The sequence below is a fragment of the Ramularia collo-cygni genome (assembly GCF_900074925.1).
Source record: "Ramularia collo-cygni strain URUG2 genome assembly, contig: RCC_scaffold06, whole genome shotgun sequence".
Classification (NCBI taxonomy): domain Eukaryota; kingdom Fungi; phylum Ascomycota; class Dothideomycetes; order Mycosphaerellales; family Mycosphaerellaceae; genus Ramularia; species Ramularia collo-cygni.
The window spans coordinates 1,088,172-1,116,076 of record NW_019716260.1 but is presented as its reverse complement, the minus strand read 5'-3'; the positions used below and the strand labels follow the sequence as shown (position 1 = coordinate 1,116,076).

The 27,905-nt window shown below is 49.0% G+C and overlaps 11 protein-coding genes; 5 read left to right on the top strand and 6 right to left on the bottom strand.

Annotated features, from left to right (window-relative positions):
• Positions 1 to 187: 187 nt before the first annotated feature.
• Positions 188 to 605, bottom strand: RCC_04793 (uncharacterized protein; the record flags this gene model as incomplete). XM_023770070.1 has 2 exons in its annotated part: positions 188 to 455; positions 508 to 605. 2 exons carry the CDS (start codon positions 603 to 605, stop codon positions 188 to 190), a joined length of 366 nt encoding a protein of 121 aa, XP_023625838.1.
• A 1,010-nt stretch (positions 606 to 1,615) lies between these two features.
• RCC_04792 (uncharacterized protein) lies at positions 1,616 to 2,528 on the top strand (the record flags this gene model as incomplete). XM_023770069.1 has 2 exons in its annotated part: positions 1,616 to 2,261; positions 2,338 to 2,528. The coding sequence occupies 2 exons, from the start codon at positions 1,616 to 1,618 to the stop codon at positions 2,526 to 2,528; spliced, it is 837 nt and encodes a 278-aa protein (XP_023625837.1).
• Positions 2,529 to 4,979: 2,451 nt separating this feature from the next.
• RCC_04791 (uncharacterized protein) lies at positions 4,980 to 5,596 on the bottom strand (the record flags this gene model as incomplete). XM_023770068.1 has 3 exons in its annotated part: positions 4,980 to 5,153; positions 5,273 to 5,380; positions 5,531 to 5,596. The coding sequence occupies 3 exons, from the start codon at positions 5,594 to 5,596 to the stop codon at positions 4,980 to 4,982; spliced, it is 348 nt and encodes a 115-aa protein (XP_023625836.1).
• A 1,588-nt stretch (positions 5,597 to 7,184) lies between these two features.
• On the top strand, positions 7,185 to 8,735 carry RCC_04790 (uncharacterized protein; the record flags this gene model as incomplete). Its single annotated transcript, XM_023770067.1, has 1 exon — positions 7,185 to 8,735. One exon carries the CDS (start codon positions 7,185 to 7,187, stop codon positions 8,733 to 8,735), a length of 1,551 nt encoding a protein of 516 aa, XP_023625835.1.
• A 925-nt stretch (positions 8,736 to 9,660) lies between these two features.
• RCC_04789 (related to Probable alpha/beta-glucosidase agdC) lies at positions 9,661 to 13,099 on the bottom strand (the record flags this gene model as incomplete). XM_023770066.1 has 8 exons in its annotated part: positions 9,661 to 10,481; positions 10,581 to 10,659; positions 10,735 to 11,379; positions 11,442 to 11,693; positions 11,750 to 11,836; positions 11,898 to 12,021; positions 12,081 to 12,711; positions 12,778 to 13,099. 8 exons carry the CDS (start codon positions 13,097 to 13,099, stop codon positions 9,661 to 9,663), a joined length of 2,961 nt encoding a protein of 986 aa, XP_023625834.1.
• A 514-nt stretch (positions 13,100 to 13,613) lies between these two features.
• RCC_04788 (related to signal recognition particle 68 kDa protein) lies at positions 13,614 to 15,533 on the bottom strand (the record flags this gene model as incomplete). The annotated part of the gene is made up of 1 exon (XM_023770065.1): positions 13,614 to 15,533. The coding sequence occupies one exon, from the start codon at positions 15,531 to 15,533 to the stop codon at positions 13,614 to 13,616; it is 1,920 nt and encodes a 639-aa protein (XP_023625833.1).
• A 973-nt stretch (positions 15,534 to 16,506) lies between these two features.
• On the top strand, positions 16,507 to 16,860 carry RCC_04787 (uncharacterized protein; the record flags this gene model as incomplete). The annotated part of the gene is made up of 1 exon (XM_023770064.1): positions 16,507 to 16,860. One exon carries the CDS (start codon positions 16,507 to 16,509, stop codon positions 16,858 to 16,860), a length of 354 nt encoding a protein of 117 aa, XP_023625832.1.
• A 392-nt stretch (positions 16,861 to 17,252) lies between these two features.
• On the top strand, positions 17,253 to 17,979 carry RCC_04786 (uncharacterized protein; the record flags this gene model as incomplete). XM_023770063.1 has 2 exons in its annotated part: positions 17,253 to 17,739; positions 17,792 to 17,979. The coding sequence occupies 2 exons, from the start codon at positions 17,253 to 17,255 to the stop codon at positions 17,977 to 17,979; spliced, it is 675 nt and encodes a 224-aa protein (XP_023625831.1).
• Positions 17,980 to 18,653: 674 nt separating this feature from the next.
• Positions 18,654 to 19,815, bottom strand: RCC_04785 (uncharacterized protein; the record flags this gene model as incomplete). XM_023770062.1 has 2 exons in its annotated part: positions 18,654 to 19,230; positions 19,289 to 19,815. 2 exons carry the CDS (start codon positions 19,813 to 19,815, stop codon positions 18,654 to 18,656), a joined length of 1,104 nt encoding a protein of 367 aa, XP_023625830.1.
• Positions 19,816 to 20,360: 545 nt separating this feature from the next.
• Positions 20,361 to 21,800, top strand: RCC_04784 (related to aliphatic nitrilase; the record flags this gene model as incomplete). XM_023770061.1 has 8 exons in its annotated part: positions 20,361 to 20,390; positions 20,444 to 20,568; positions 20,616 to 20,633; positions 20,689 to 20,902; positions 20,960 to 21,176; positions 21,232 to 21,239; positions 21,399 to 21,675; positions 21,727 to 21,800. 8 exons carry the CDS (start codon positions 20,361 to 20,363, stop codon positions 21,798 to 21,800), a joined length of 963 nt encoding a protein of 320 aa, XP_023625829.1.
• Positions 21,801 to 22,736: 936 nt separating this feature from the next.
• Positions 22,737 to 23,889, bottom strand: RCC_04783 (related to endozepine; the record flags this gene model as incomplete). XM_023770060.1 has 3 exons in its annotated part: positions 22,737 to 23,723; positions 23,784 to 23,812; positions 23,874 to 23,889. 3 exons carry the CDS (start codon positions 23,887 to 23,889, stop codon positions 22,737 to 22,739), a joined length of 1,032 nt encoding a protein of 343 aa, XP_023625828.1.
• Positions 23,890 to 27,905: the final 4,016 nt, after the last annotated feature.

The following is a 27,905-nucleotide window of genomic DNA, read 5'->3' as shown; positions in this document are numbered from 1 at the left end:
AGCACCCCGACCGCCTCGTATCGAATTTCGATATACGTCACAGATGCCTGAATCCACGAAGTAACCCCCACCGCATCCGCTTCCAACACCACCGGGATATTCGTCCTGATGGAGAGATCCACGCACATACTGTCAGCGCACAAAAAAAAAAAAAAAAAGGGCTTTCAGATGGAAAGGATTTTCAAGATCAAGGACGAAGAATGCGATCTGCGATACCTGCTGCATCCGATGGCTCTGCTTCTCGTCGGTGATTCTGTGTCAATGTTCCATAGCCAATGGCACCGCTGGCGGGAGAAGGCCATTGATCGGGAACTTTGGCGAATGTTTGGGTGACGACGATTGGTGCGTAGGTTACGGTCGTTCCTACCGAGACTTGCATGTAGATTGTTGTTACGGCGGGAGCTTGGGTCGGTGCTGCTGTGGCGTCTAGGACAATGTCTTTGGCCTGGCGGGGTCTGGAATGTGGTGTTAGTGGGGTGGGAGGAGAGGGATGGTGGTGGAATGTACTGGAGGTTTTGGTGGGATGCATCTTCGCCGTTGAGGATTTCTGCGGAGACAACGCAGGCGAGGGTTGCCAGGAGGTTGATGGTTGGGGAGAGCTTCATGTTTGTTGGGTGTCGGTTGGCACTTTCTTTGGTACCAGTTGTGTGGTCGTTATGATTCTTCGTAAGAGGATCAAGTCGAGGTGTATGTAACTGAACCAGTGTATTCTGTTGGCGAAGATTGAAGTTCTGTAGTCGTCGTTGTTGTTGTTGTTGTTGGTGTTATTGTTGTTGTTGTTGGTGTTATTGTTGTTGTTGAGGGATCCAAAGGTGCAAGATCGAAGGCAAGTGGTGTTTGCTGCTGTTGGTCTAGACTAGACTTGATTTCACCGGCAGGCAGGTGTCGCACAGCATTCGGCTCTACTTTATTCCAGCGTCGTAGCCAATGAATTGGACGGGAAATATATTGCAAGAGCACTGGAAGAAGCGGCGGAATGAGGAAATCGCTTTGAACGCTGCACACGAGGAAGATTGAAGAATGATTGGGGGAATTGAAGAGGAAGAAAGATTAGAGAAAAGATTGAAGGGGATTCCAAAAACGATCAACATTTGATCTCACTAAAAGATGGCCGAGTCGAGCATGCCGTGCCGCACTACAGCCGGACGGCGAGCGAGCGAAGGAAATGGAGTGGAAAGAATTGTCGTCGAATCGTCGAACGCGACGCGACGCGAGGTTCATCTAACAAGAGTGGAGCTCAACGTGCGCGGAGAAWATCAATCTTTTCGGCCCCTGCACATCATATCAACGGCCAAGGAAGGTTTAATCAACATCAAGCATTTGCCTAGTCTCGGCACCATCCGGCGGCGGCAACGACACTCTTGACAATATCCGCTTGGGGAAGGTATGGGAGCATCTTCACRAATACAACATCCATCTATTTCAGACACATCCTTTCGTGCGGATTTCCCAGCCTTGTGACGTCCACAGAAAGCGACATCGGCTCGCCAAGGTAACGGTGCAATATGCTTACTTGGATAAGCAAAGTGGGGCGTTGTCAACATCACCTTTCTTCAACTCCACCTTTCTCATCTTCTCCTCACGTATACAATACACATATTTACATGACACAAACATGCCTCCCAAACAACCCCCATCACCACCATCACCACCACCACCCGGTCCCCTCAACCTCCTCTTCCCCCTCCGCATTCTAGCATTCAGCGCCTACTACATCATCCCCACAATCATCTCCCTCCTCCTCCACCTCCAAATCAGAACCCTCCTCTCCCCAGGAGCATTCAAAGAAGCCTGGTTCGCCAAATTCTGGAACTTCTTCGGCCCTCGATCGCGAGAGCATGCCGGACCCAAAGTCATGCCATTGCTACAAAACAACGCCAGCGGCGTATGTCTAGACATTGGTCCCGGATCCGGTCAATGGCTCTATCTCTTCGCTCGCGCCGAGAATCCCTCCATTACGAAAATCTACGGCGTGGAACCCAATCGAGATTTACACAAATATCTTCGCGAGAATGCCATCAAAGCGGGTTTGGGAGATGTTTATGAGATTATTGGGTGTGGAGCCGAGGAGTTGAATTCCAAGGGAGGAATCGAGATGAGTTCGATTGATACTATTATTACTGTGCAGTGTCTTTGTTCCATCCCTACGCCTGAGTTGATTATCAAGGAGTTGTATCCGTTGTTGAAACCTGGAGGCACGTGGTTGGTGTATGAACATATCAAGACTAGATATGAGGGGTATTTTGTCGACTATTGGCAGCGTGAGTTTTGTCGATTTACATCCTACACTACATTGATTGATTGAGTTGATTTGTACTGACTGATTCAATACTACAGAGGCGCTCAATCTCATCTGGCCACATATGCTTGGTGGATGTGACATCACTCGCCCTACGGATACGTGGTTGATCGAGGCGGGAGCGTGGGAGAAAATCGTGCTGAAACCTGGTGTTGGTGAGGGTCCTTATGATACGGTTCCGCATGTTACTGGATATCTTGTCAAGAAGCTTGTTCAGCAGCTGAACTGATTGATCCATGGACTTATCTTAACTACATTTGAGATTTTCAACACCAGATTTGCGGTATGGGAGTATGGAAGGTTAGGTATTGTGAGAGAAGTTCCAGATCTTCTTTAGATCAAACAGAATGCGTTTTTGACTTTGTTGTGTATGCCGGAAAGTACTGTCGAATCAGCATGTCTATCAAACCTTTCTCACAGAATCCTATCATTCTCAAAGAAAATGCCGCCGTCCCTGAGAATCAGAAAACTCAATGCAATCGATATTTCCGTTTCTGAGAAAGTACGAGCAGCACATCCTTCAAAGCGGGTGGAATCTTTGGGCTTCTTATTCTTGGTGGTAGCTAGGACTTTCCACACGATTTTCATGTAGCTCCTTTCATTGTTTTAGCAAACTTCCACTCGACTGGTCTTTAGTATAAARACATGAAGACTGCCAGCCACTACGACATACACCTCTACAAACCCACCTTCAGATCACAATACAATCACAACATGGTGGACTCCGAAAAGGGCGACGAACCCAAAAGTCCAAAATCCGCCTCTGCGTCAGAAATCTACCAAACACCCCACGCAAAAGGCAAACTAGTCACCCCAAGCACTCCTCCCCAAGCACCCCTCGCAGCAGCAGACGAAGTCCTCTCCCCACGCACGCAACAACACAAACCATCACTTCCCCTAGGAACAAATTCCAAGTCCACAACAACCCTCCTCGGCAAACCCCCTCGTCCCACCCCCACCACAAAAAACCAAACCTGCAGATTCTGGGCCAATGGCGATTGTACCTTCCAAGCAGCATGTCGTCACGCCCACCATTTCTTCCCTATGATTGTGCAACGTGCTCATCSAGGCGGAGTGCAAGTCCAAACCTGCCAGAACGAAACTCCGACTTGTTTCTGGCCGGATGCCGTTTGTGGGTATAGCCACCACAAGAATCATCATCTTCTCGACGTGGTGGGAGAAAGAGAGAGAGAAAGAAAGAAAGGCGAAAGTGGAAACTATGGTGAAACAGAAGGTCGAGAAACAGAAGTGGAAAGTCCGCATGGTTTTTGAATGTGAAGTTTGTGGAGTTGTTATTTTTGATGGGGAGGATGGTGGTGATGGTGATGGGGTTGATCGCATGAATTTTCATTGTGAGACGGCTCATGCTGAGGAGAATGTGCAAGTGCAAGTTCAGACGGGAGGGGGGGTTGTTAGACGTGGTATGTCGTCTGTTGATTATGGGAGGGGTGGAGGAGCTTCTTCGACGACGACGCAGCAAATTCCACGCGCTGCTCTTTCGCAGTGGCCGCCGAGTGGAAGAGAGGCGTTTGGGGAGATGGGTAAGTTTGCTACGAGGCGGAAACCTGGGGAGATGTAGTTAGTGGGTTGGATGGTGGACTGGGGAGGAATTTTGAGCGGATTTACGTGATTGAAGGATTGAGAGGGGATGATCATGAGAGGGGATGATCAGAGAAGGCGTCTTGATGGAATGAAAGAAACGTGGTATAGGACTTTCCTTTCCCCTCCCCCATTTTTTTTCTCTTTGAATGGGGAAGTAAACGTAAAAGTCTACAGACATGGCAACAAGACTTGGAAAGTGCGGTCTGCGGTCTGATGGGCGGCTTCAAATGCATGGAGTTCTGGTCATCGAAAAAGAGATGGGGCGTTGCTCACAGACCGGTCGTGTAGAATGCGGTAAGCGACGGTGAATAACAAAGATTACTGTACTGTACTGGTGCCAACGGATCCAGTTGTCTCATGTCGACTGACGGATCAAGATCGTTCGTAGTCTTTGAGGGTAGTATTACAGCAAATTTCTCTAGCATTGTCGGTCAGAAAGGGGCGCTGTCTAGAGATTCAGGGGATGATTCATGAATTATTTCTAGAGCAGCGTCGTTGTAAACGGTAATGAACCCTTACAGCAGTAGACAGCCATGGAATACATAAGATGTTGAAGAAGATCCTCGAATATTCGTCTCCTGTTTAATAGTTAGCGACCTCCTAGTCACAGAGAGGAGAGTCGGTAAAGGAGACGCGGAATTCTAGAGAAGGAAGTAAGAGTAATAGAGTATAGAACTGTATTTTCTTGAAGTATAAGGAGTATAAGAAGTTTGCCTTAGCGGTCTTTTAAACGGTCGATAAGTTATTAGGAGGATTTTTTATAGGAGGAGTATACTACATAGGAGATGCTAATCGGGTACATAACTCGTAATATGTTGATTTTAAGGGAGAGGGCTAGGAACTAATTGGGGAAGTCTATAGCGATGTCTAAGAGCAGTAATTTGGAATTAGGAGATAGATTAGAGTAGGAAGAAGAGCAAGAGAGAGATCTTATACTCTATATATCTTCCTCTCTCTCTCTTGGAGTAACTACGTTCTCTCCGTTAGAGTCCATCTTATCCTGTACTCCCTTGCTATATCCTCCGTTCTCCCTTACCTCCTCCCTTACCTCCTCCCGTTACCGGTACATCTCGTCAGATTAAACCCCCACCCCATCAACAAAATCCACAAACTCCGCCCCCTCAAAACACCCCACCCACTTCTCCTTGACAACCTCCAACAATTTCGTATGCGCGACATCCTCTCGATTATAATACTCCAAATCCTCGAGGTTGGCGAATTCGATCACGAAGGCGTGGGTTTTCATGTTGGGCTATTGGACCCAAATTTTCCTCGGCGTTAGTTTTCAATCTCTAACAAGTCTTGCGATTTCTTTTTCCATCTCGAGAATAGCTATAAGTAAGGGAGAAGGCGAGGGAAAAAAAGACATACCGGAGCCCCTTCGGAAACTCTAGCTTTCCCCCCCGCGACGGATTTGATATATATGCTTCCATCCGGTTTTTTACAATCTTGTTTTAGAGAGAGGATGTTGGTGAAGATCTAACCAAAAATCTCCATTAGCATTTGCGTGTGGTTGTTTGGTTAGGAAGAAGGAGGGAAGACGGCGAGGATCGGGATGGTTTCAATGAGACTTTAGGGCGATGTCTAGGTCGTCATGATTTGATTTGATCTTGCTTTCATGACACTCACATTCTGTAAATCTTCGGATTGGGCTGCTGGGAGGGCTTGGAAGAGGACGAGGTGGTAGACGGACATTTTTGTTGCTTGTGTGGTACCCAAGGGATGATGATGGTAGTAGGGAGGTGATGTGATGTGATGTTTTTTTCCTGTTGGACTCGAAGATTGGAATTGCAGAAGGAAGAGGAGCGAGAACGTAAGCTACTTGTACACAGTATATATATACATGCTCTCGTTGATCGCGGGGTTCGATTTCCTCCAACAGCAGTAGTAACGTGGTGTCCAGAGGCAGGGATGCGATCCTTGATCCTTGCTGACTGCTATATAACCCGATGGCGTTGACCATGTTTGATGATGCTGTCATTGCATTGCATTGCATGGCATAGCAGAGTATAGCGCGGTGAGTATAGCGCGGTCAGTGGGATTTTGGGATTTGATGAAAGTCGTCATTCTTTTTACCGGCCGCACTCATGGATGAATACCTATGACAGACACACATACACGCGCTGGAAACTCTTTCTGGTCTCCTTCCCATCTCTTCCGAAATGTACGAGATTGCAATGCATGTCTCAGAGTACGTGATGGATGCGAACGGCAGCGCGCATACTGCATGTCTCATATCCCGAGCTCTGCAGGTCGGTCAAGTTAAATGACAAACACTCATTCCTTTCCTCTACCTCGTATTCGCAATCATCGCAGGGAATACACCAAGACAGACGAAAGAGCGCAAAACATACCTTCCAGCCATGCCATTTGCACCCGGAACACCATATCGCAATCCGAATGCCACACGGTAGGTCTCCCACCACGTCGACCTAGCAAACAATATTGACGCCCATGGTAGAGAGGCAGAAGAACGGGAGACGTCACCCAGCAGCATCAGTCCGACGAGCCACATACCCAGCGACGGAGGACAATGCCAGATGGTGGAAGTGGAAGATGTCCCCTTGGGAAATCTCTACAAGCGTCGCCAAAGCCGCAATCTCAGTCATCAGGGACCTGAACCACATCCATCACTCATTCCTGGGAATGATGCTCTGCGAATGAAGAGGGTGGAATTACAACACCAAGACAATCATCGACCGGGCTGGTTCAATCCTTCGGTCGACTTGCCTTTGAGACATGAACAATTTGAGGGTACGCATGGGTTGAGACGACCGGAGGAAGMACATGTTTCCACTCCGGAAGTGGAGTTACATACTCGTCGGTATGATGTGAGTCGAAGGATGGAGAGGGATTTGGAGGCCGATGTTTTTCTTACGAGGCGGGAGAAGAAGGAGTGGGCCGTGTTGATTTTGGTGGGGAGTTTGTCGATTTGTGGATTGTGTGGACTTCTTGCGGGGTTGATTGTGACTTTGTGATGGAGGAATGGGATTGATGGGAATGGATTGATGGTGCTGATGATGCTGGGATGAAGATGACGATGATGGTGATGATGGTGACGATGATGATGGTGATGATGATGGTGATGATGATGATGATGATGATAACGAAGGATGAGAGGAGACTGGATGTAGAGATATGCCTGCCAAGACAAATGTCTGCCTCAGGATAGATCTGCCAAGACAAATGTCTGCCTCAGGCTTCCCCGCGGGAGTGCCATGCACCTCCATGGATWGATCGATTGATCGATTGATGCATCAATTCCCACCCCCATCAACCCACGATGGTCCGCCCGCGGCATAGCAATGTCGTGCCCGGCCAACACATCTACGCGTATTGCAACGTCAAGACGAAGCAAGTGCTGTATTCGCTGACACGCGCGCTGCAACACCGCCAACTGCAACAACTGCCGGACACGGGCGCCAACAACAACCCGCCGAAGCTGCGCAAGGATCTCTGGCGCCCGCTCTGGTCCCTCCAACTCCCCGAAGGCGAAGATGGCGTGGCTCAAGGGCAGGAGGCCTATCGAATGCTGCGCGATTTCCGCACGTTGCACGAGGTGGATTGGGAGCCGCCGAAAGCGATGAGTATCCCCTACACGCCCAAGCAAATTGAGACGTTGGAGAAGAAGTTGGATCGGCGAGGTGGGAGTAAGAAGGAGAGTCCGTATGATTTGATTGCCCGACGCAAGTGGAAGATGCGGACGCAGATGGTCATGGATCAAAAGACCAATTCCATTGCCGATCTGGCCGCCGTCTTGTTGYTGCAGGAGAAGAAAGTGGCCGAGCAGTTGGAGCGCGCCAAGGCGGCGAGGGATCGGGAAATCATGGAAATGGAGCGGCTGGCCGACGAGTGGGAGCGCGATGATGGGGCGGCGAGGAAGGAGTTGGAGCGCCAGATCCAGGAGTGGACGGGCATGAGAGATGCTCGGCAGCGGGATCGACGATGGAGGAAGTTGAATGGCAAGGTTGACGCCGCCCAGCTGCAATTGGGCAAGATGAAATTCGCCGCCGAATGCGTTCCCCGCGCGAAGCAAGAGGCCCAGGCCGCCAGGGAGGCGAGGGAAGAGGCCGAAGAAAAGGCTCGTCGAGCAAGGGAATACGCCCGACAGAATGCTGAAGCCAAAGCAGCAAAGGAAGGCAAACCTGCTCCACCCGCACCATCACCACAAGAAGAAGAAGAAGAACCAACACCCCCACAACCAGAAATCATCTGGACCTCGTTCCAATTCCTCCCTTCCTTCCCCCCCGAACTCACCCGTGCCCCTCTCTCCGCCTCCAAGACATACATCCGCCCCGGAGACCCCATCCGAAGGCACATCCCCCCCGTTTTTGCCCTCAATGGGGAGGGCGTCACCGTCCGCTGGGCCAACACCTTGGACGCCGAATACGCCGCCGAATGGCCCGCACTCGTGCGTCACGAACCCATGGGCATGGTCCGCAACACCGCCCCGCGCGCCGATGACGAGAATCCCTTCCTCGAAGTTGCCGAGTTCAAAGCGGTGGGATGGAAGAGCAGAGAGCAATCCTTCTCCATCGAACCCACCCTTGCCGAGAAGGTGGAGGCGCGGAGGAGGGAAATGGGCATGGTCGCGCATCCGACCTTGAAGAATAAACTCACCCGCATCGAGGGTGGGGCCAAGGGCGTGAAGATGGAACTCAAGAAGAGGGAAAAGCAAGCCGAGAACAGGGAGGGGAGGGAAGTCTCCTTGGAGGAGATGAAGCRGGGGGCGTTGAAAGATGTGAGAGGAACCATGCATAAGGACCTGATGCAAGGTTTGGCGGCTGTTAGAAACGCTGAGCTGGCTGCGAAGATGGAGGAGATGAGGGTTTGAGTGTAGATATATTGGAATGAAAGAGTGTACAGTAACATATATGTTGGGTGTCCACATCCAATGCCGGAATGATTACATTTGTAGAAGGGGGATGTCAGTCAGTTAGTCGCTGATATGATGAGTGTTTGTATAAGAGATATAGGAGTGTCTGTTTGTGAGAGATGGAATGGAAGCAGGTACTCGAAATGAAGTACTTGTGTAATCAATCTCTAGGTAAGAAGTTGCACCTTGGGATTTCATGTGATATGCCAAGCTTATAACTACTAGCCCTCCTCCACTCCTCCTCCTCCTCCTTATCTGCTATCTACGAGAAGTAGCGACTTTTAAAATTTATAGACTATATGCTTAGGTATATATACTATTCCGTTGTAAATTTTACATATTCCCTAGCCGGCGAATTTAGAAGGGGATCTATAGAGTACTTAAAAGAGTAGAAGGGTAGACTATATTATATAGTACTTACTCTGAATATGTATCTCCTACCTAGTATTTATCTTACTTAGGTACTTAATAATATTTCTTCAAAAGGATAATTAGTTAAGTACTTACGACAACTCTGTAGAATTACGGTAGGCGGTAACTATACCTTACTAGATGTTACTTTATGTCGTGTATAAGTAGCTAGCTACTCGAGTGGGTCCGCTTACGAGAGGTGTAGCTTAGAAGCAGCTGTAGTTCGATTCTGTGATCATTCTCCACATCAGACGGATGTTTAAATTGCTAATATAAGAAGTTCTATTGTTTCGTTCGCATGCACATCATGAAATTTTTCTAGCAATGCAATACGATATACCCAAGCACGACAATTCACCTCCAAGGAACGAAAAATCAAAAGCCGCCAGAACCTTCAAAAACTCCCCATTCCAAATTCATCATCTTATAACCGCACATCCCCCTCATCTACGACTCAACATCTCCAACGCATCTAAAAACTAACAACCATCTCCCCATCAACCACCTCCCCAATCTCAGCAATAACAACCCCCTTCCCCAAATCCTCACTCCACCCAACATCCGTCCTCTTCTCCATCCCACCCTCCCTCCTATAAGAAGGAGCACCACTTCCCCCCTCACCCCCCAACAACAAAACCTTCGAAATTTTAAAAGGTTCGGCCTCATATGCAAAACTCCCCGTGATAGCCAGCTCCCCCCTCTCATATGTAAATCGAATCTCCGAAGTACCCTCCTGCACCAAAGAATCCCCATCATCAAGATACAAATTTCCCCTAGCTTTCCCATCTCTCCCCGGAGCAATAAGGATATCAAAAGGGAATTTCCTCGTCGCGGTAGTAGTATTCCCTGATTTCGAACGTAAAGGAATAATCTTTCCTCCTCGGATATGTAGCGGGATTTCCGTGAACCCCACATTCGTAAGATTAATAGATTCCCCTCTCCCCTCGATTCTCTCCCATGAACCCCAGACATAGAATCTATCTTCAGGCAAGTAAATCTGTACGCTAGTGGAATTCTCTTCTGTAACGGGGGAAACGAGCAAAGCGTCTCCGTAGAAGAATTGCAGGTCGTTGGGGAAAGTCAAGGGGTCGAGGGGGTAGATGTACCARAGCGGGTTGAGGAGGGGGGTTCCGTCTTGGGTTTGTTGGTGGAGGGCTGTGTAGATGTAATCTAGGAGACGATAGCGGATGTCGAGGGCGTTGCGGGCTGCGGCGGCGACGGTGGGCCAGAGGTAGAATTCTTGGGGGATCGAGGTGTCGCCGTTGTGGTTTCGCATTAGGGTGTTGAAGGCGCCTTTTTGGGGGGGGGGTTAGCGTTGATTATAATGAGGATGATGGTGGATTTGGCGATTCTTGATATGAAAATCTGTTGGTATGCGTGGTAGGTACTTACCCAATGTAACCCATCGAGCACAGAGCGTCTCAGTCGTATTCCCAGCAAAACCACAAATATCAGAACCAACCATCGGCATCTACAAAGAAAAAAATCTCATCAGCACTTCCCCTTCTCAAAACCATCCCACTCCACATCATCAGCAACAACTCACCTGAAAAATCGCCGCAAAATTCAACATCCCCTGTATAGAATTCCGGTWCTGTTCCCAAGTAGAATAATTATCCCCCAACCACTTCGCAACATCCCTTCCCGCCCCCGCAAACGTCGAGCGAGTGACAACTAAAGGCCGTCTCTCGGGTCTACGAACAAGCATGGCTTTGCGGGATGCAGTCGACATCATGGAGCCGTATAAATTATGCACGTCGAGTTCTACGTGGCCGTCATAATGGATGATGTCTGTGTCTGCGGTTGAGTTGGATAGACCGCCTAGTGGGGACATGGTATTGGCGTTGGAGATTCGGTAGGGGGGGGAGAGAAAGTTGCGGGTTGGGTAGCCGATTAGATTGGTATTYGATTGTGAGGTTGGGGTTTGGCGCTTCTTCGTCGAGGGATTTTGATGAGCTTGTGAGGATGAGGGTTCGCGACGTTTGGATACTGCGTTTGGGTCACTGGGAGCTGCGAGCCAGGGTGGGGCGTATGCGAAATTATCTGGGGGGTAGGGTTGTGCTCCGGGTTGGAATTCGGGTGGGAAACCGGGGATGAGGCGTGGTTGGGATCGGAGAGCTGGTCGACGGGGAGGCATGCCGCGGTCAATGGCGGATTCGTATACATCATCGCCGAAGWAGTTGAAGTTCGCCTGAAGGAAGGGGGAAGAGTCAGTTGGCTGGAGTGACACGATTTTGTCCTTTGATAACTCACCGCCTCGTTCATATCAATCCAAAGAGCATCGATATCTACTCCGGTATCCCTATCGAAGAAAGTCAAGWATTCATCATTCCAATATTTTTGCGTGCCGGGGTGGAACCAATCCGGGAAAGCAGTGACGCCAGGCCAGACGACTCCTTGATAAATCTCTCCATTCTTGTACATGAAAAGACCCTCATCTCGAGCTGTGGTGAAGGTAGGGTATGCCAGATCATCATACTTGGTCTCGTTGTATGCGACGGCGGGCTGGAGAGAATTAGAACCACATTCTGATGTTGATTGGGATGGGGGGGGAGACTTACATCGACCATGACAACGTAGTGTTGATCGTGAGCATGAAGGTAGTCCACGATATCCCTGACTCTTTCAATCGGGAAACGATCAGGATCCTATTAGAAATCCTGTCAGTATGTATTTAATGTAGTTGGAAGACCAGCTATCCTTCCTTACAGTAGTCATGATGAATCTCGCAAACATGTAATCGATATCAGTCCACATCGTCTCAAGCGGAATACCCGCAGCAGAGTAATTAGCAATGACTTCAGCCACGCCATAGAAATCCCRATAACCATATCTATACAACTCCAATCGTCAGCATGCATCTCAAACCTGAAAAATAAATCTTCAACATACCTGCACTGATGCAACCCAAAACCCCAATAAGGCATCATAGCCGGCAGACCCGCAATCTCCGCATACTGCCTACTAACCTCAATAGGACTCGGCCCAGCAATAACATACAAATCCAACACCCCAGACAAGAGATTATACTCCAAATACTGTTGCCCACTCTCCGTCCTATTAATTTTAACATCCATTCCCGAAGAGGAGAGTAAAAACACCCCATTTGTACCTCTATCTCCCCGATGATCAACATAAATCGGATGATTCCCATATAAATTACTCCCAGAAGGAATCCCATAAGAATCTCTCGACCAGAGCGTCCTCGTGTAGTCTGTGGTATTCAATCGAAAAGTATCGGAATGTTCTCCTAGACCGTAGAGGTTGGGGGCTTGGGGCAGAGAGGTGCGGAGACGGAGATATTCGTCTTGGAATACCAGAGATGCTGCGGAGGAGTCGAAGAGGATTTCGGCGTTTGATTTACGTGTCACACGGAAGGTGAAGGGAGATTCTTCGTAGGAGAATTGTAGATCGGCGGCGTCTGCTGGGACGGAAGTGGAGTTGTCTGGGGTTGGGAAGACGGAGGTTGGGACTTGATAGGCGATTGTCGGGTTGTCTTCGATTTTGATATGCAGACGTTTGGCTGTTGTTTGTTTCTCATCCATCAGTTCTGGAATTTTATGATGAAAGGGATGGTACAACACCTCACCAGTATCATAATTAACAATCAATCTCAAATTCTCAATATCTTTCCCAAAGCTATTCGTAGCCGGCCCCGCCAAAACCAAATCAGCTGTCAAGCCATTCTCCGTCGTCTGGACGTTGCTGGCCGTATATCCCGGAGACTCCTCAACACCAGATTGTCTGGTACTCAACACCACGCTCGAAGATACAGTCGCCAGAAGAGCTGCTCCGGAGAGGAATTGGCAGAGCATATTTGAAAACGGCTCAAAGGAAACTGAGGGGAGGAAGAAAGAAGAGGCATTGGCACTCAGGCCATATATAGCTGTAGTGAGGTTCTCCATCATCATCTTTCATCAGCAGACAGACTGTCTGGTAGTCACTACTCGGCGTATTGGCGCATGAAGTAACAAGGCCGTGCTATCCGCATGCGAGAGGGAATTTAGCATGGAAAATGGTGCTGGCACTCCGCAGACAACTCCCACGGGGAGGTGACGTCCCCACGCCGCCAAGTCGTTTGCCAAGGGCACTTTTTGAGGGGCGAATTCTTCCGAAAATGCTACCGATTAACATGTGAAGTCGTTGATGAGGTATCGTTCGACGCAACAGCTGCATTTTGTGGAGACTTTTCACAAGATGATGCGTCTGCTGATCTGCGACGACGTCCACCTACGTATGCCTTGCAACCTGAGTATAGCTTACCGCCCACGTGTACGCTGGCCTCGCTACCCATATTAACAACCTTGATGTGGTGGGGAATGCTGGTAGCCATTCATATCTGAGGTGAGGTACAGTACAGCTCGACAATCATATCAAACAGCCACGRCATCCTCCCTCATACCATGGCAGCACTTTTCATCATCATCACCTCCCAAATCCAAACCACCCCTTCTTCTGCGGTGCAGCAGCGACCTTTTCTTCCACACCTCCATTCACTTGTGCGGATTGAGGGGCAGCTTTCACAACTTCAGCCGCACGACCGGGATATTCAATGTAATTGAACGCAACATCCAGGAATAGTGGTTTCACAGGAACAGGCTCGATCTTGGGTGGATAGGTGACCAAATTCTTCAGATCAACCTGTGTGCCTGGTGTCGGGTAATCATTCAACCGCTGAACCCATGGTGCGGCAGATGTCATATTCTTCGCGGCAGCTTTCGCGGAGTTGGCTTCCAGTGCACGCATCTCAACAATGGCGTGTAGTCGAGAGGATAGAGCGGCAGTGTGAGCTTGAAGATGTTGTGCGCTCGTCGTCTGAATGTCCAGAGTAGGTGGCGCATTCTCGGATGCATTCTCGGATGACGGTGACGATTGGGAGATCAGCTCTTGTGCACGTGTGAGGAGAGCGAGCGCGTTGAGGTGATTTCCAAGCAGGCTGTGCGAGTATGAAATGTTGAGACATTTCAGCGCGCGGAAGTAGTTGGCCTTTCCATCCAGCTCTTCGACAAATGTAGCATCACGCATGGCTCCTCGAAGTTCTTTGACGGAGTTGATGCTTTGAATCGTGGCATCGTAGAGCACAGTACGTTCTCGGAGTCTTGCGAGCTTCCTCCCCCTACCCTCTTCCTGCTCAGGATACTCGGTCCCGTCCTTGCGTGCTCGTTTAGGTTTCTTCTGGCGCTGTGGCTCGAATGTCAAGCCATCATCCTCTCCAATCAGAACACGATTCCGCCCGACTCGCCATGAAACCAAATCATAATTGACTGAGAGGCTCGTGACTCGCAGATCTTGCATTCTTGAGTCACCCTCATCCACACGCTCCTTCTCCAGCTCATCCGTGGCACGTTTGGTTGCATCTGCGGCGTCTTGAGATGCAATAAGAACTTCGTCATAAGCAGCAGCCTTGTCTCGGGAGGAGGCGGATGCGTTGGAAGAGAGGTATGATCGCAGACGGGCCTCCGCAGCAGAGACGTTTGCCAATGCCTGTCCAATCGATGCGTCGACAATGTTGGCTTTTCGACCTCTCCACGTGACACTATTGGGGATTTCCTGTGGAGCTGCCTGTGCTTCCTCGTCGGTTTTGGGTACCGGCTTCTCCTTCAACGCATAAGCATCGAGTTCCTCCACAGCCTTGACAAGCTCCTGGTCTCGTTTGGGAAAGTGTCGCTTTGCAACCGCAGGAATGGGGATGGTCCGAGAGATGTGAGCTTGGTAGGCGGCGTATCGGATGGTGGGGTCGATGGTGTTGGCCAAGATGTCCCTGTAGACATCCTTCTTCTCCTTTTCCAGCAGCGCAGCATAGATGACCCTCGCTTCCGAGTAACTTTGTAGACAGGCCTGCCATCTCTGCTCACCAGCCTGGCCATCGCTCGGCCTCTCTCCCTCCGACTGCTTCTCAAACTCCTCTGCTCCAGCCATTGAAGCTTGATATGCCCTCGCCTCGAGCACATCCTGTCCATTCGCCTTGCTCGTAGATGTGTCCTTCAACAGCTCGGTGAATTCCCGCGCGACCTTGGCGGCCTTGCTCAGGCGGGAAATGATGTAGCTGCGGGTGGATCCTGTGATGCCCTTTCCGGCATTGTCCGCTGTATGGGTGGTCTTGACGTGCATCGCATGCGCCCATGCCCGCTCCGCGGTGAGGAGGAGAAGATGGGCAAACTCATGATTGCTGGCAATGTCCTCGGCGGTSATGGGCTTCACTGTAAACTTGTCCTTTTTGTGGGTTGCTCGGCCCAGTCGTTTGCGGGCGGCCAGAAGTCGGCGGGAGAGTTGGGCGCGGTAGGAGTTGTAGTCGCCGATGAGGAGCGCCTCCCGATTGGAAGCTATGAACTGCGTCACATTCATGATTGTCGTGGGAGAGGGAGGGGAATATGAGCTGGCGTGGTTGGAAGTGGGATGATTTTCCAGGTTGGCGGGTCATTCTTTTGATGGGTCTTGTGAATGATGCCAATCAATATTTGATGAGAATTGCGAGGGCCGGCATCAACAACGCCTTTGTCTACGACATCACATGTCTGTCCTTGAAGCATCACAGGAAATACGAAGCAGCTCGGCAAATGACAGACCAGAAGAAGTCGAACAAGACAAGACGCAGGTCAAGAGCCCAACTGCTTGATGTAAGGGTAGAGTGGCTTGCACATCTGACCTTGATGCACCCTAGAACTACCCGATATGGAGCATTCAAAGATGTTGTGATTTCCACCACAATGATCATCCGAGGAAGAAGGCATCCTCCAATCATACCTACACTTGGCTTTCCGCAAAGCTGTTTAGTGTTGTGCCTACAGCTACCTGTTCGCAGGCAACGTCGTCTATCCACTACGAGGAGAGCCGGCAACCTTCAATCCCACCGGCCGTGGCCTTCATCTATCATCTCCACGCCATCAACCGCGCCTTTGTTTTCATCTTTACTGTCCCAACAAGAGCTAGGTTCATAGCCCAAAGGCTTTCTCTACAATCGCCTGCACACCCTGACCTTGATACAGAGACATCGTCCTTCTCCCGCTGCCAAGCCTCGCTCTTGATAGACGGTGTTTGCTCAATTCTGTCTTTGGGGATGGTCTCAAAATCAACAAAGGAATCCGTCTGCTTGCATGTTCGGCAATGCCACTGTCTCACTCACGTTGTGAGACAATGCTTTGTACATCAACATTGCATCAAAAGGCCATGGCCACTATATCATTGCGATCCCTCCGTCATCATCGCTACAGTCCTTGCATTCTTATCATCTTGCCGGTCAAGATCACAAAACGATACAAGTCAATCTCCCTGACAACACACACATTTCTACCGAATATCATAACACAAATCCGCCGCCATGGTTCGCCTAACTCTGCAAGAGAAGCGAGACGAAGCTACTGACAAATACCATGCCCTCATCGAAATCATGGAGTCTCTCAGAAGAAACCTCGACCAGGCTTACGCTCTGGTAGACCTGGTCGCCAACGATGTCAAAACCCTCCGAGAAGACCTTGAATCAGCAAAGGACTCGGATGAAAAGACATTCTTGGAGAAAGAACTTCAAAAAGACATTGTCAAACTCAAAGAAGCCAGAAGTCGGTCCGGACAGGTCAGAAGACAACTTCGTCAGGCAAAGGAGAGAGTGGATGAACAAATCGACACCGTCAACCGTCTCGAAATCGAACTCATCAAGAAACCTTCTATGGGCTAGACGAAGCTCAGTTTCGACGCCATTGCATCTGCCCCTGCACGATGGTATCGACATTATGTTGCGAGTGGTAACTATACCTCGCCGACTCGATCGTCCATATCCAAAGAGCAACCACTCCTCTCTACTCTATATCATTGATCTCAATGTATAATGCAGCTTCCTTTCAATACCATTGTAAGCTTCCTGTCCATAGTCAATATCCCAAGCTAACCCTTTCACAATCAGATCACATCCATACCCAACAAACAACCACCCCTCTACTCTATACCATTGATCTCAATACATAATACGGTCTCCGTTCAATACCATTGTAAGTAAACTTCCTCTCCATTATCAACGCCTCAAACTGACGCTTTCACAATCAGATATCATAAACAATCCATTTGTGAGGCATGCTATTCATCCGTCGCTTCTTGCTTGAGTACTCTCGCAAGACAATGACCACCAGTAGAGGTCCAGTCATAATGACCTTGTCTTCAAGCAACAAGAGCATTATCTCTACAGAACAGTCCATGTCTGATCCAGGTATTTATGCTCGCAACATGCTCTCCAGACAATTCTCCATCCATCACCATCGATCAACTCTGCGCGAACAACTTCCACTCACGCAAAAAACGATCATTCACCCACTGCGAAAAAAACTCCACACCCGGGTTTACAACATCTCTGCTGGTCAACATCCATCCCAGCACTCAATCCACCACAACAATGTCGGACGCTCCACAGCAACCACCACAAACCCCAACCCACCAACAATCCGCCCCTCCAAACACCCCCTTCGCCCCACCAATCATGGTCGCAGGCCCAAACATGCTGGCCGACCTCGCGGAGGCCCTCGACTCAATCCCRGACTCCCCAACCCCGACATTCAACGTCCAGGCAGCAATCTCTTCCCTACACACAGTGGAAGACAGCACTGACTTGGTAACAGAACAACTCACATCAGGTAAATGTAACATTTGCTTCGAGGATAAATTCACAAGACCTTGTCGGACTCCGTGCAATCATGTTTTTTGCGCCGAGTGTATTTTGATTTGGGTGGCGTCGAGGAAGAATTGTCCGGTTTGTAGGGCTGGGGTTGGGGTTTTGGGGTGTGTTTTGCTTTTTGTGGAGGGATAGGGGGTAGATAATTCATTTCTGAAATTAAAACTAAGTTTAACCATATGCATCGTGCCTTGTTCTTTTTCATTCTCACATATGTGACTCATTGTGTGTGATACGTGAAACTAATCTGTTCGGCTCGTTATAAGTTCGTTGTGCCCAGTGATATTGAGAATCGCCGCCCTGACTACTTACTTAAATCCACATACATATATGTGCACGACAACAGATACGTCTTGCCTACCAGCAATCTTCTTGTAACCTCACGCCCCAACAACATCGTCGTACTTAAGCCCATGTCGTACAGATTTGTATTGCATGCAGGTTTCGATTAATCTCAACCGAAGGCTGGCGGGTTAAGATATTTGTATGTATGCATCCTCGACCGATTTTATAGAAATGCTTCTGACATGTTGTTAATCTTGGAGGCGCGAAAAAGTCCGCGCAGACCATCGTGTTGAGTATTTTTGGGTGCCCCTGAGGCGAAGTTGAATTGACGGTGGGTAGATACTTTATGAAATCGAAGAAAGATGAAGGGAAGAGATGGAGCAACGTTATCAGGTTTGAAGCAAACGACCTCAGCTGCAAGGCTACCGTGCGGTACAGAACCAGGCTCGACGGTTTCTCTGGTTAGTTAGTCGTCGATTATCTCTCTGGCATTGTATGTAGCATGATAATCTCGACCTAACCATTCACCTCGCTGCAGCAAGCATACCCGTCGTATCATGACACCCAACATACTCAAAAAAGTGCTGACCAGGCTCCAGCACCATAACCTCATGAAACAGTCTTAAGCTAACATTCCCCTGCAATTCGCCCGCATACTTCATAAACTGCCCAAAAATATTCAAATGAGTGATGTGGCTCTTACTCCACCCTTCCAAAGATGCGAGTTCGTCAAAGTAAGCCAGTCCAAAAGTCTTGTCAGTAGTCTTCTTCTCATCCTTTTCATCCTTGGGGAGCACTTCCATGAATCGGCAATCAATACATCCAACCTCTTCGCCTTGGTCGCGTAAAAAGGTCATACCAGTGACGAGAACCGGATGCATTTCCGTGAGGTATTTTTCCCGCTCATGGGGGTTGGTGTTGGACCAATCCTGTCCGCTGCGAATGATGGCGAGATTCTTCTTTCCCGCGACTCGGACACGCTGATGAAGGGTAGTATCGATCCTCTTCGCCGAAGAATCCTGCCGCGCCGCCAATCCTTTCTCACCATCCAATTCGTCTGTTTGCGCAATGGGCATGCGATCTCGCATAGAACCCCAATACCTGCCATTAACGATCAGAACCATCATTGGAAATGCATCATGCCAAAATCGATGCTCACACATGTTCCCGGATAGGTCCCGAAACACCAGATCGCATATAGGCGGCACCTTCGGGCTCGGAATTGTCGGAAAAGACGGTCTCGAATCGATCAATCGATGGTAAAAGGACCTCCAAGAACCACCCATTTTCTTTTCCGGCTTGGAGAGACTCCCACCAGACCGCGAATCCACTTTCCTTAGACCATCCTTCATAGTCCACTTTGGTCTGCCAGTACGCAATGGCCGTCTCGTTGAAAGCGCCGCGATTGTCCGTCATCGCTGCAGCTTCCCAATAGCGAGGTTTGTACTTCTCCACTGGCTTCTCAACGAAAGATACAATCTCCTTGAAAGCTGGACTGTTCGGTTTAGCATTGATAGATCCTCGTGTTTGAACTCCAGTAATGCCGATGACTAGCCCTTTTGTATCGAGAGGAAATCTGGCACTGTATGCAGGCACTGGAGGTTCATAGTCAGTCTTCCCTCGTAGTGGTACCGTGCGAGGCTTTTGGAGGTGCTCCGGAATAGCTGGTTCGAGTACAGATGCCATTTTGGTGAAGATTGTGTTCGTGTTGTTTGATCACACTTGATCRCTATGTGTTGCGGGAGGTACTAATGTGGATTGACGCGGCTATCATCGCGGAGCATTTCCGAACGTCCTAATGGCAAAGGCGGCTCTGTTCATAGATGAGGCGGTATTAAAGTTATCGCTGGACGTGAAAGTCGAAGTCCCTGGCCAATGACAACCGTTCTTCACGTCGTCTTGCGGGGGGAGCTTTTATCTTAAAAGTATCCCGATTTTGAAAGCACGGCTAGGTTCATTGGAGATCCTGCGAATTGGGAGGTCCTCGCCTTATCGAACCGGGTTGCAGTAACTCTTGTTCGACAAAGTCTAGATGTTTGAGCGGAAGCTCTGATGACACCCCGCTTCTTGTCTTCAGCTCTGACGATCGTAACGGAAGTAAATCCGCTGGCTGTACCTATATCGACTCTCCAAGATAACACCAAGTCGTGAAACTGATACTACCTTGACTGAAGACAGCCCTTCGCTACATTCCATCAAAAGCAGAGTAAACCTTCGACTTTCAAARCAACATGACGACCGCCCGAACTGTTCGCGTTGCCGTGAGTGTTTCCATTGGCTTTGCAGTTCATCCCGCTGATAGTCCCTCCTACAGGTCACTCAGCATGAACCTGTATGGCTCGATCTTGAGGGAACGGTCCAAAAGACCATCAAGATCATCGAAGAAGCTGCTGCAGCAGAAGCCAAGATTGTAGCGTTTCCAGAATGTTGGATTCCAGGGTGAGTCCAACGTAACACGGACGAGAATCCCAACTGACAGAATCCAGATATCCTACTTGGATTTGGTATGTAGATCGCTTTGTACTCCCCAAAACACACATTGATCAGATCGCACCCCAGGTCCAGACCAGTTGACTTTGACCTGGGTACGAAGTATGTTCAGAACTGCCTAAAGGTCAACAGCCCCGAGATGAAGCGCATTCAAGACGCAGCCCGCGATTCGAACATCAGTGTAGCTTTGGGCTTTTCAGAGCGAGATGGTGAGAGCGTCTATATCGCCCAAGCCTTAATCGACGCCACAGGAGAGATACAGATGACACGCAGGAAGCTGAAGGTGAGAAGAAGATGGGGAGAGATCATGACAGAAAATCGACCTAATACTCAAGCTTAGCCAACTCACATGGAACGAACAATCTTCGGCGACGCTTCTGRTGATTGCTTGGCCAAGGTCGTTGATCTTCCTGAAGTCGGCAAGGTCGGCAGTCTTTCATGCTGGGAGCACATCCAGCCTCTACTCAAGTACTATACGCTCTCGCAGGGAGAGCAGATCCACATCGCTGCTTGGCCGCCTCTCGATCCGTTTGTTGATGGCAGTCCTGGCTTCTACAGTGAGTCAACCGCATTTCTTGTTTCTGCACTTTTGCTGATCTGAAAATAATCTAGGTATGTCCGTAAGTAAAGCCCCTCTCTCCACGACGGAATAGCAGACTTCACTATGGGCAGGGTCCCGAGTATTCATAGACACTTCGGAAAGAAAGCTCCCAAGTCTTTCCACCGAATGGTCTTACAACTTTGCGACCAACTGCTGACCTTCTCGCCTTATCTTCCAGGTCGAAGGTTGCAGGAACCAAGCCCAGTCCTATAGTATTGAATCTCAGACTTTCGTGCTGCACGCCACGACAGTTCTTTCGCAGAAAGGAGTTGATACGCTGAAGACCGCCGGCGCACCGATCATGGGGTCTGCCCAACCAGGCTCCTCAGCCGTCATCGGCCCCGACGGTCGTATCCTCTCCGAGCCTGGCACTGCTGATGGGAAGCTGATCATTGCCGACCTTGACCTCAATCTCATTACCAAAACGAGAACTTTCGCGGACGCTGCTGGGCATTGTATGTACACTTCGATTTCATGGCATATGCTCTGGGGCTAACATTCTGCAGACTCTCGCCCGGACTTGATGTGGCTTGGTGTTGATGACCAGAAGAAGTCCGTGGTTCGACACGAGACCAAGTGAATGACGATGAGGTGTTGACGTGGACAGCGATGATGTAGTCGGGTGTCTGAAATGTCGTTCATCGACAGTGGAAAGGGAAAGGGATGAAGATGTCAGAGTCAAATACTCTGAGTCCAAGTCCGTGCACGATGGGAGGACTTCGGACGATGAGGCTGGTATAACAAGTGTGGCTGTGTAAAAACATCGTTGTGAACATCACCATTGCTTCCATGTCATGATGTCTGCTATTCCGTATCACTTAGCGACCGCTAGTGAGCTGAATTTAAGGCTCTGTAACGCGTTGAATGTCACTTGCTGCCCTGCATAGCACCATACAGCAACTCCAAAGGACGTGGTCKAAAGCTTGTGACCCCAGAACAGCATTACAACGACGAATGCATATCTAGCGTCTGACAACTACCAGAAAGACTAGGTACTTCAAGCAATACAGTCTCGAAATAGACAGCACAGGTAGACAAGGCGCTCGATTCCCACAACCCTACCATCTCATTGGACTGGAGTTGAGAGGTAGTGAGGCGACTCGGGGGATTTGTTCATCACAAAATCGAGGACTAGTGAATGATATGCGTGCATTCGTATACATTAGCCGCGATGCCACGGCACATCTCATATAATCGTAACAGTGATATCTCCATAATCTTCATTTAGTACCCCATATGTCCCTTTGTAAACGCCGACATCATCGTGAGATAATCTTCAGGTCGGCAGTAATGTTCCCCAGAAATGAAACTCAAGGTCTTCAATGACCCCCACCTCTCATTCCATCTTCCTCAGCTTCCCAGAGATGAAGTCAAATGTCTTGGATGACCACCTTTCATTCCTCCCGAGGTCCTTCCTCAACTTCCCAGAGAGGAAGTCAAATGTCTTGGATGACCACCTTTCATAACTTCATCCTCAGCATCCCAGAAATGACACAATACCTTCAATAACAAGCATTCACTCCTTCTTCCTCAGCAACGCAGGTGTCTTGACATTCCTCCCCAGACTCTGCATCTGAGCGACGGCATCACCAAGCAAAACCCTCACGGCGCCTTCCAGCCTACGGTCTTCCCTCCTCCGCATGAACAATATGACCAGCCATAGAATGACAGCATCTGCCACGACCAACTGAACAGCCCATCCACCAAGACGTAAGATCCACCCGAGCCAGCTGTTTTTGCGTTGGTAGGACAAGTATCTCCGTGACTCGAGTTGCTCCCTCAGAGCAGCAATTTCCGTGGTCAATCGGATCAAAGAGGACTCGATTCGCCTTCGCCATCGATTGTCGGAGACGGAAGGCGTTTGCCGCTGCGATGCCACGAACCGGCCATTTGAAGCACCATCGTCGCCCGGTTCGGAGGGATCGTGTAAATCWCCCTCATCCATCTGGCTCACGGGCGCATCCACAAACTCCTCCCGTTCCTCCTCCATAATCTCATCCTCATCGGCTTGACTCACCGGTGCAAGCACTCGTAAACCCTTACTTCTCCCTTCCAACGCCGCCGTCGAGGAGCCAACTCCTCCACCATTATTCCCCGAGCTGCTCGAGTGATGCATATAATCCCTCCGCTCGAGCGCCTGCAAGGGAGAAGAGTTGTCGGAACTCGAATGATTGGAATTGTTACGGATCTGATCCCACACAAACTCCAGCTCCTCCACCAGGATCCTGGCTTCCGGGGTGGTGGATGCGTATTTGTGCATGGTGWCGATGAGTTTTTCGATATATCTTCGCTTGGCCTCGGTCCTGCTGACACCCTCATTCGCCTTCCATGCATCCCATTTCTCCTGCTCCTTTTTCAACGTGTCGGCGGAGATATTCGGCTGCGAGGTCGGTCGCGAGGCGATGAGAGCCACATCGCCCTCCATGCTCTGCTTGTACAGGCCATATAGTGCGAGTCGATCGGTGGAGGGAGGCTTCTGTGAGCCGGGCCGGATCTTGTTCACCTGGGGAAAAGGTCAATGAAATGATTGGAAGCAACGTTGGTGGCGTGGAGATTTCCATACCGTGTTGAGGGCATGGCCAAAGACTCGATCTGTACGAGAATCATGTCAGATATCCGCAATGTATATGCGACACGTGAGGAGGCAACGAACCGACCGAGTCCGCCATCTTTATACAATACGAACTGCGCCGGAGCCCGCTCAAGAGAAGGTAGATAAATGGATGGTGGGAAGAATATGTAACAATCACGCGTACTCAGCTCGGTATCACGTTGTATGCTGGCGAATGCCCGAATAACATGATGTGTGYAGGCGTGAGAGGTGCTCGTGAGACCAAAACGCCTCCGCGTGTCGATACCTTAATGCTGGCAATCAATTTCATGTGATGCAGGGAATCTCCACCATGAGCCGCGGTCTTCCATTGCCGATCATGCCAGCTGGTTTTGGCCGTAGAGTTTGGTACACGCGGCGTAGCTACCATACGCGCGTGATCAAGTCTGTCTCCGTCTCCATCCACTCCTCTCCTTCTCTCCAATCCATACCATGGATAACTTCTAGCTCGAACGCTTCTAATAGTGGGTAAGAAACCTTCATTGACTGCTGTGAGATGCGCCGGACGGAAGGGCGTAATTCGACCCCACCATCCATCGAAGAGCTTCACCTTGCTAGAGCAGGGGAGGAACAAAGGTCGTTCTCCTCATCAGACACATCACGCAACGCAATGACAACGCTAAATTCAATCTGCCCTCACGCCCTGCTAGGCCACAAAGATGCCTGCGTTGCTCATTGTTAATCGCCGCTTGGACCTGGCKAGATTCATCATCAACATCTTCACCATAGCAAAGACAAGAGAGCGGTCGATAGCAATGGTCAGTTACATGGTAGTCGCCGATACAACGGCACGGAATGTGACCTTTCAATGCCTCTGTGWGTATCATCATCACCTACGTTGTCTCAATAGCAAATATTCCGTATCTAGCCACTTCGACTATCTCGTCCAGCAATCAAGTCGGAAAGGGTCTCAAAAACGGCATCTTGACGTCTTCGGAGGCGCCTGAAGAGAGCCAAGGAGATGCGGGATCGTTCCTCCTCGATGAAGGAGAGGTCTTGTGTGGAGATGAACAGCTTTTCCAACGGACAAGTTTCCAATGCCTGTCAGTGCTGGCCGAGGTGACGCTTCGGCATGCACTTGCCTTCCTACGCGGAAGAGAGTCGGTGTATGACATCGTGGCGAGGTAAAACAAGACTCGTGGCAATCCAGCTTACCTCTATACGGTTCGCGGTCGTAAGTCGCGAGGAGCCCTCGCTCATCCTACCTACCTCGTTTTGACTCTGATGTGTCAATGATGCGTGGAAGCAAAGACGCGTTTTGTTGCAAGCAATCACCACATGCTGTCGTCTGACATCTTCGACGGCACTGGCTTGGCAATTATGATTCAACTGAGCATGGTGAAGATAATACACGTTACTGCAGGTGCTTGCTGTACTTGAATCGGGGAGACACTGACTTCCTTGCTATGGAGATGGTCGACAGCCTGCTGATGTCGCTTGGAAGTTGACAAAGTTGTGCCAACATAGCTGACAGTAAACCTCGCAGGAAGAATCAGATCAAGACCCGAGAGTCTTGGTTGCGCCGTTCCATCCAATGTGCTGTGTCAGGACTTCGTTCCATGATAGATGGCCGTCGATACGATTGTCCAGGAAGTCGACGCTTCCTCGCCAGAAAACGAGCGTTCAACGCTGTCAGATCGCCGTGAGGATTCTCTTTGCCGCTGCCGCTGCCAAATCGGAATCTGTTCTCGTTAAAAACGCTAAAGCAGTCGAATGCTGTTTTGCACGACATGTTCACAAGGCCCGTCGCGTGAAGGTAGAATTGATAGTCCATCTTGCCAAGGATCAAGAGGGCAAGGATCGTTGCACGCACTCGTCATGACAGACTCCTTTCCCCCCGACAGCTCAGATGCAAGTGCAGCGTCTCAGTTGATGATCCTCATAGCCACAAAGTCCGCTTTCCAGCATTGATTCGCTGCCGAAGTCCCAGAACTAGGATGCTTGAGAGGACTCTGTGGGTTTGAACAAGCTCCAATGCAAAGAGATGCTGTACTGTACCGTACTGCAACAACTCACACACCAAGTGAAGAGATTATGAATGATACATGGTGAGAGGATGACCACAACTGTCGACGAGGACCAACAACCATCTGGACTCTTTCAGKATCGCAGCTTGTTCAGATGTCTGCCAGCCCAGAGAACCATCGAAGACGGATACAAATGCTTCCTCGGCCACATCGAACTTCTCATCGCTCAAAGACTCGCGCAGTCGTCTGGATCCGGCGTCTCGGCATACATATTAGAAGGTGTTCAGAGCATAGCAAGGAAGTTTACCGCTTCTCGGAGACGACATGCGCACCGGCCACCCGTTTTCGCACAAGAAAGTGCGAAGATGGATTGCAACCGTCATTTACCGCGTCAACCCCATTTCCTTGGCGCATAGGTACGGTGGACTTTTAGCGACTTCCCTGCAACAACGCGATCTAATATAGCTTAACGCTACTAAGTGGAGTAATTTCACACCTCGCTTATTGATTTAATTGCCCGTACAATTACATATAATAAWCGTCGTTATTTGCTTGTGTGTGTGTGATATTACCGTCCCGTTATTACTTAGTTACCGGTCCTAATATATTACGGGTTTCGGTTACCTATATCTTACTTTAATGCTACTATTGTGCATATACTCCTACTAGTAACTTATTATACGCGTAAGAGTAATATTTATGTACTATAAGACTCTTCTCTCTACCCTTCTACCGTCTCCCCTAGTCCTCCTAATAACTACTATATTTAATACTCTAATTAGCACTCTTACTACCTATCCTCCCCTTTTTGCTCTATTCTACCTCTCCGTATAATAACCGAGAAGGAAGTTCGCCGCTTCGGTATAGGCGACGTCGACCTATTAGATATATACTACTCGTCGGACGATAATAGTAATCTATGCCTTATAGTTAACGACGGCAATATAAGTAAAGATAATCGCCTTACCTAGACGAGACTAACTAGTATAATCTAGCTTAAGACTAGTAGCCTCTATATTACTAAGGAATAGGCGGAGATAATCGATACGGAGAGTAGCTACGCCCGGAAAATTAAGAAGACCTAGGACCCGGCGAAGTAGATAATACTTAGAGACCGTAAGAACACTATAGACTCGATAATTATCTAGAGCCGGTTAGTACAATTACTTCTAATTAAGATCCGAGCATCCTTACTAACAGATTCGTAGCGGTAATATTATTAACTAGAAATACACCGCCTACTAAGGCCGGCCGATCCTAAATAAGAACGAGCGAAAAGAGGGTAGAGGCCCTTAGAAGGTACTCTTTCTCCGCCTTCCTCCTATATAAAGATGTTTAAAGCTAATAATAGTAGGAATATGTAAAATAGGAGCATATAATAGAGGGTGCCTATAGAAATTGCATCTAGAATAGTAAGAAGAACTTATACTCCGTAAACACCTTAAACGACCGCATCCTTAAGCATAAATAGAGCGAGAATGCTAGTAATAACCCTAATATAGTAGGTAATGCGGCAGATCCTTAGTATAAGGGCATAAGATTCCCCCGTAAGGYAAGTRYRAAGRAGGCGAGCCGTAGTAAGGGAAAAGGCAAATAGTAGAGGCTRTCTCCTCCTCTAGGTAGTATAATAGTACTAAAGTRGTTTYRGAGGTAGGTATARAGCTAGCTCTAGAGYTTATTATTTCTTTCTCTCTYCCCTTTTCCTTTTATAAGATATTCTATTTCYTTTATAGAACTAAATTAATAATCGGAGTATATACCCTTTCTCTAGTACTATTATACGGCTACTATTTATAGAGAGAAGGGTTTTATCTCGGTAGAATRYAGGTGTCCCTTTTTAYATACTTTATATTTACTTTGCTTATTTTCGAAAATAAGACTATRTCGCTATTCCGCCTCTCGTATTCCTCGAGTATRCTATTATTYCCTTTTACTATTATACGYATACTCCGTAAGGAGAAAGYATAAGATATTTRTAAAATAGCTAAGTCCCYGTTTTATTTACTTTATATGTTCTCTCCTAAGTAATAATACCTACCGGGGAGCGAGCACGTATATTACGTATTACTTACTTCCGACCGGTATAAGTAGCATTAGGTGCTATTAT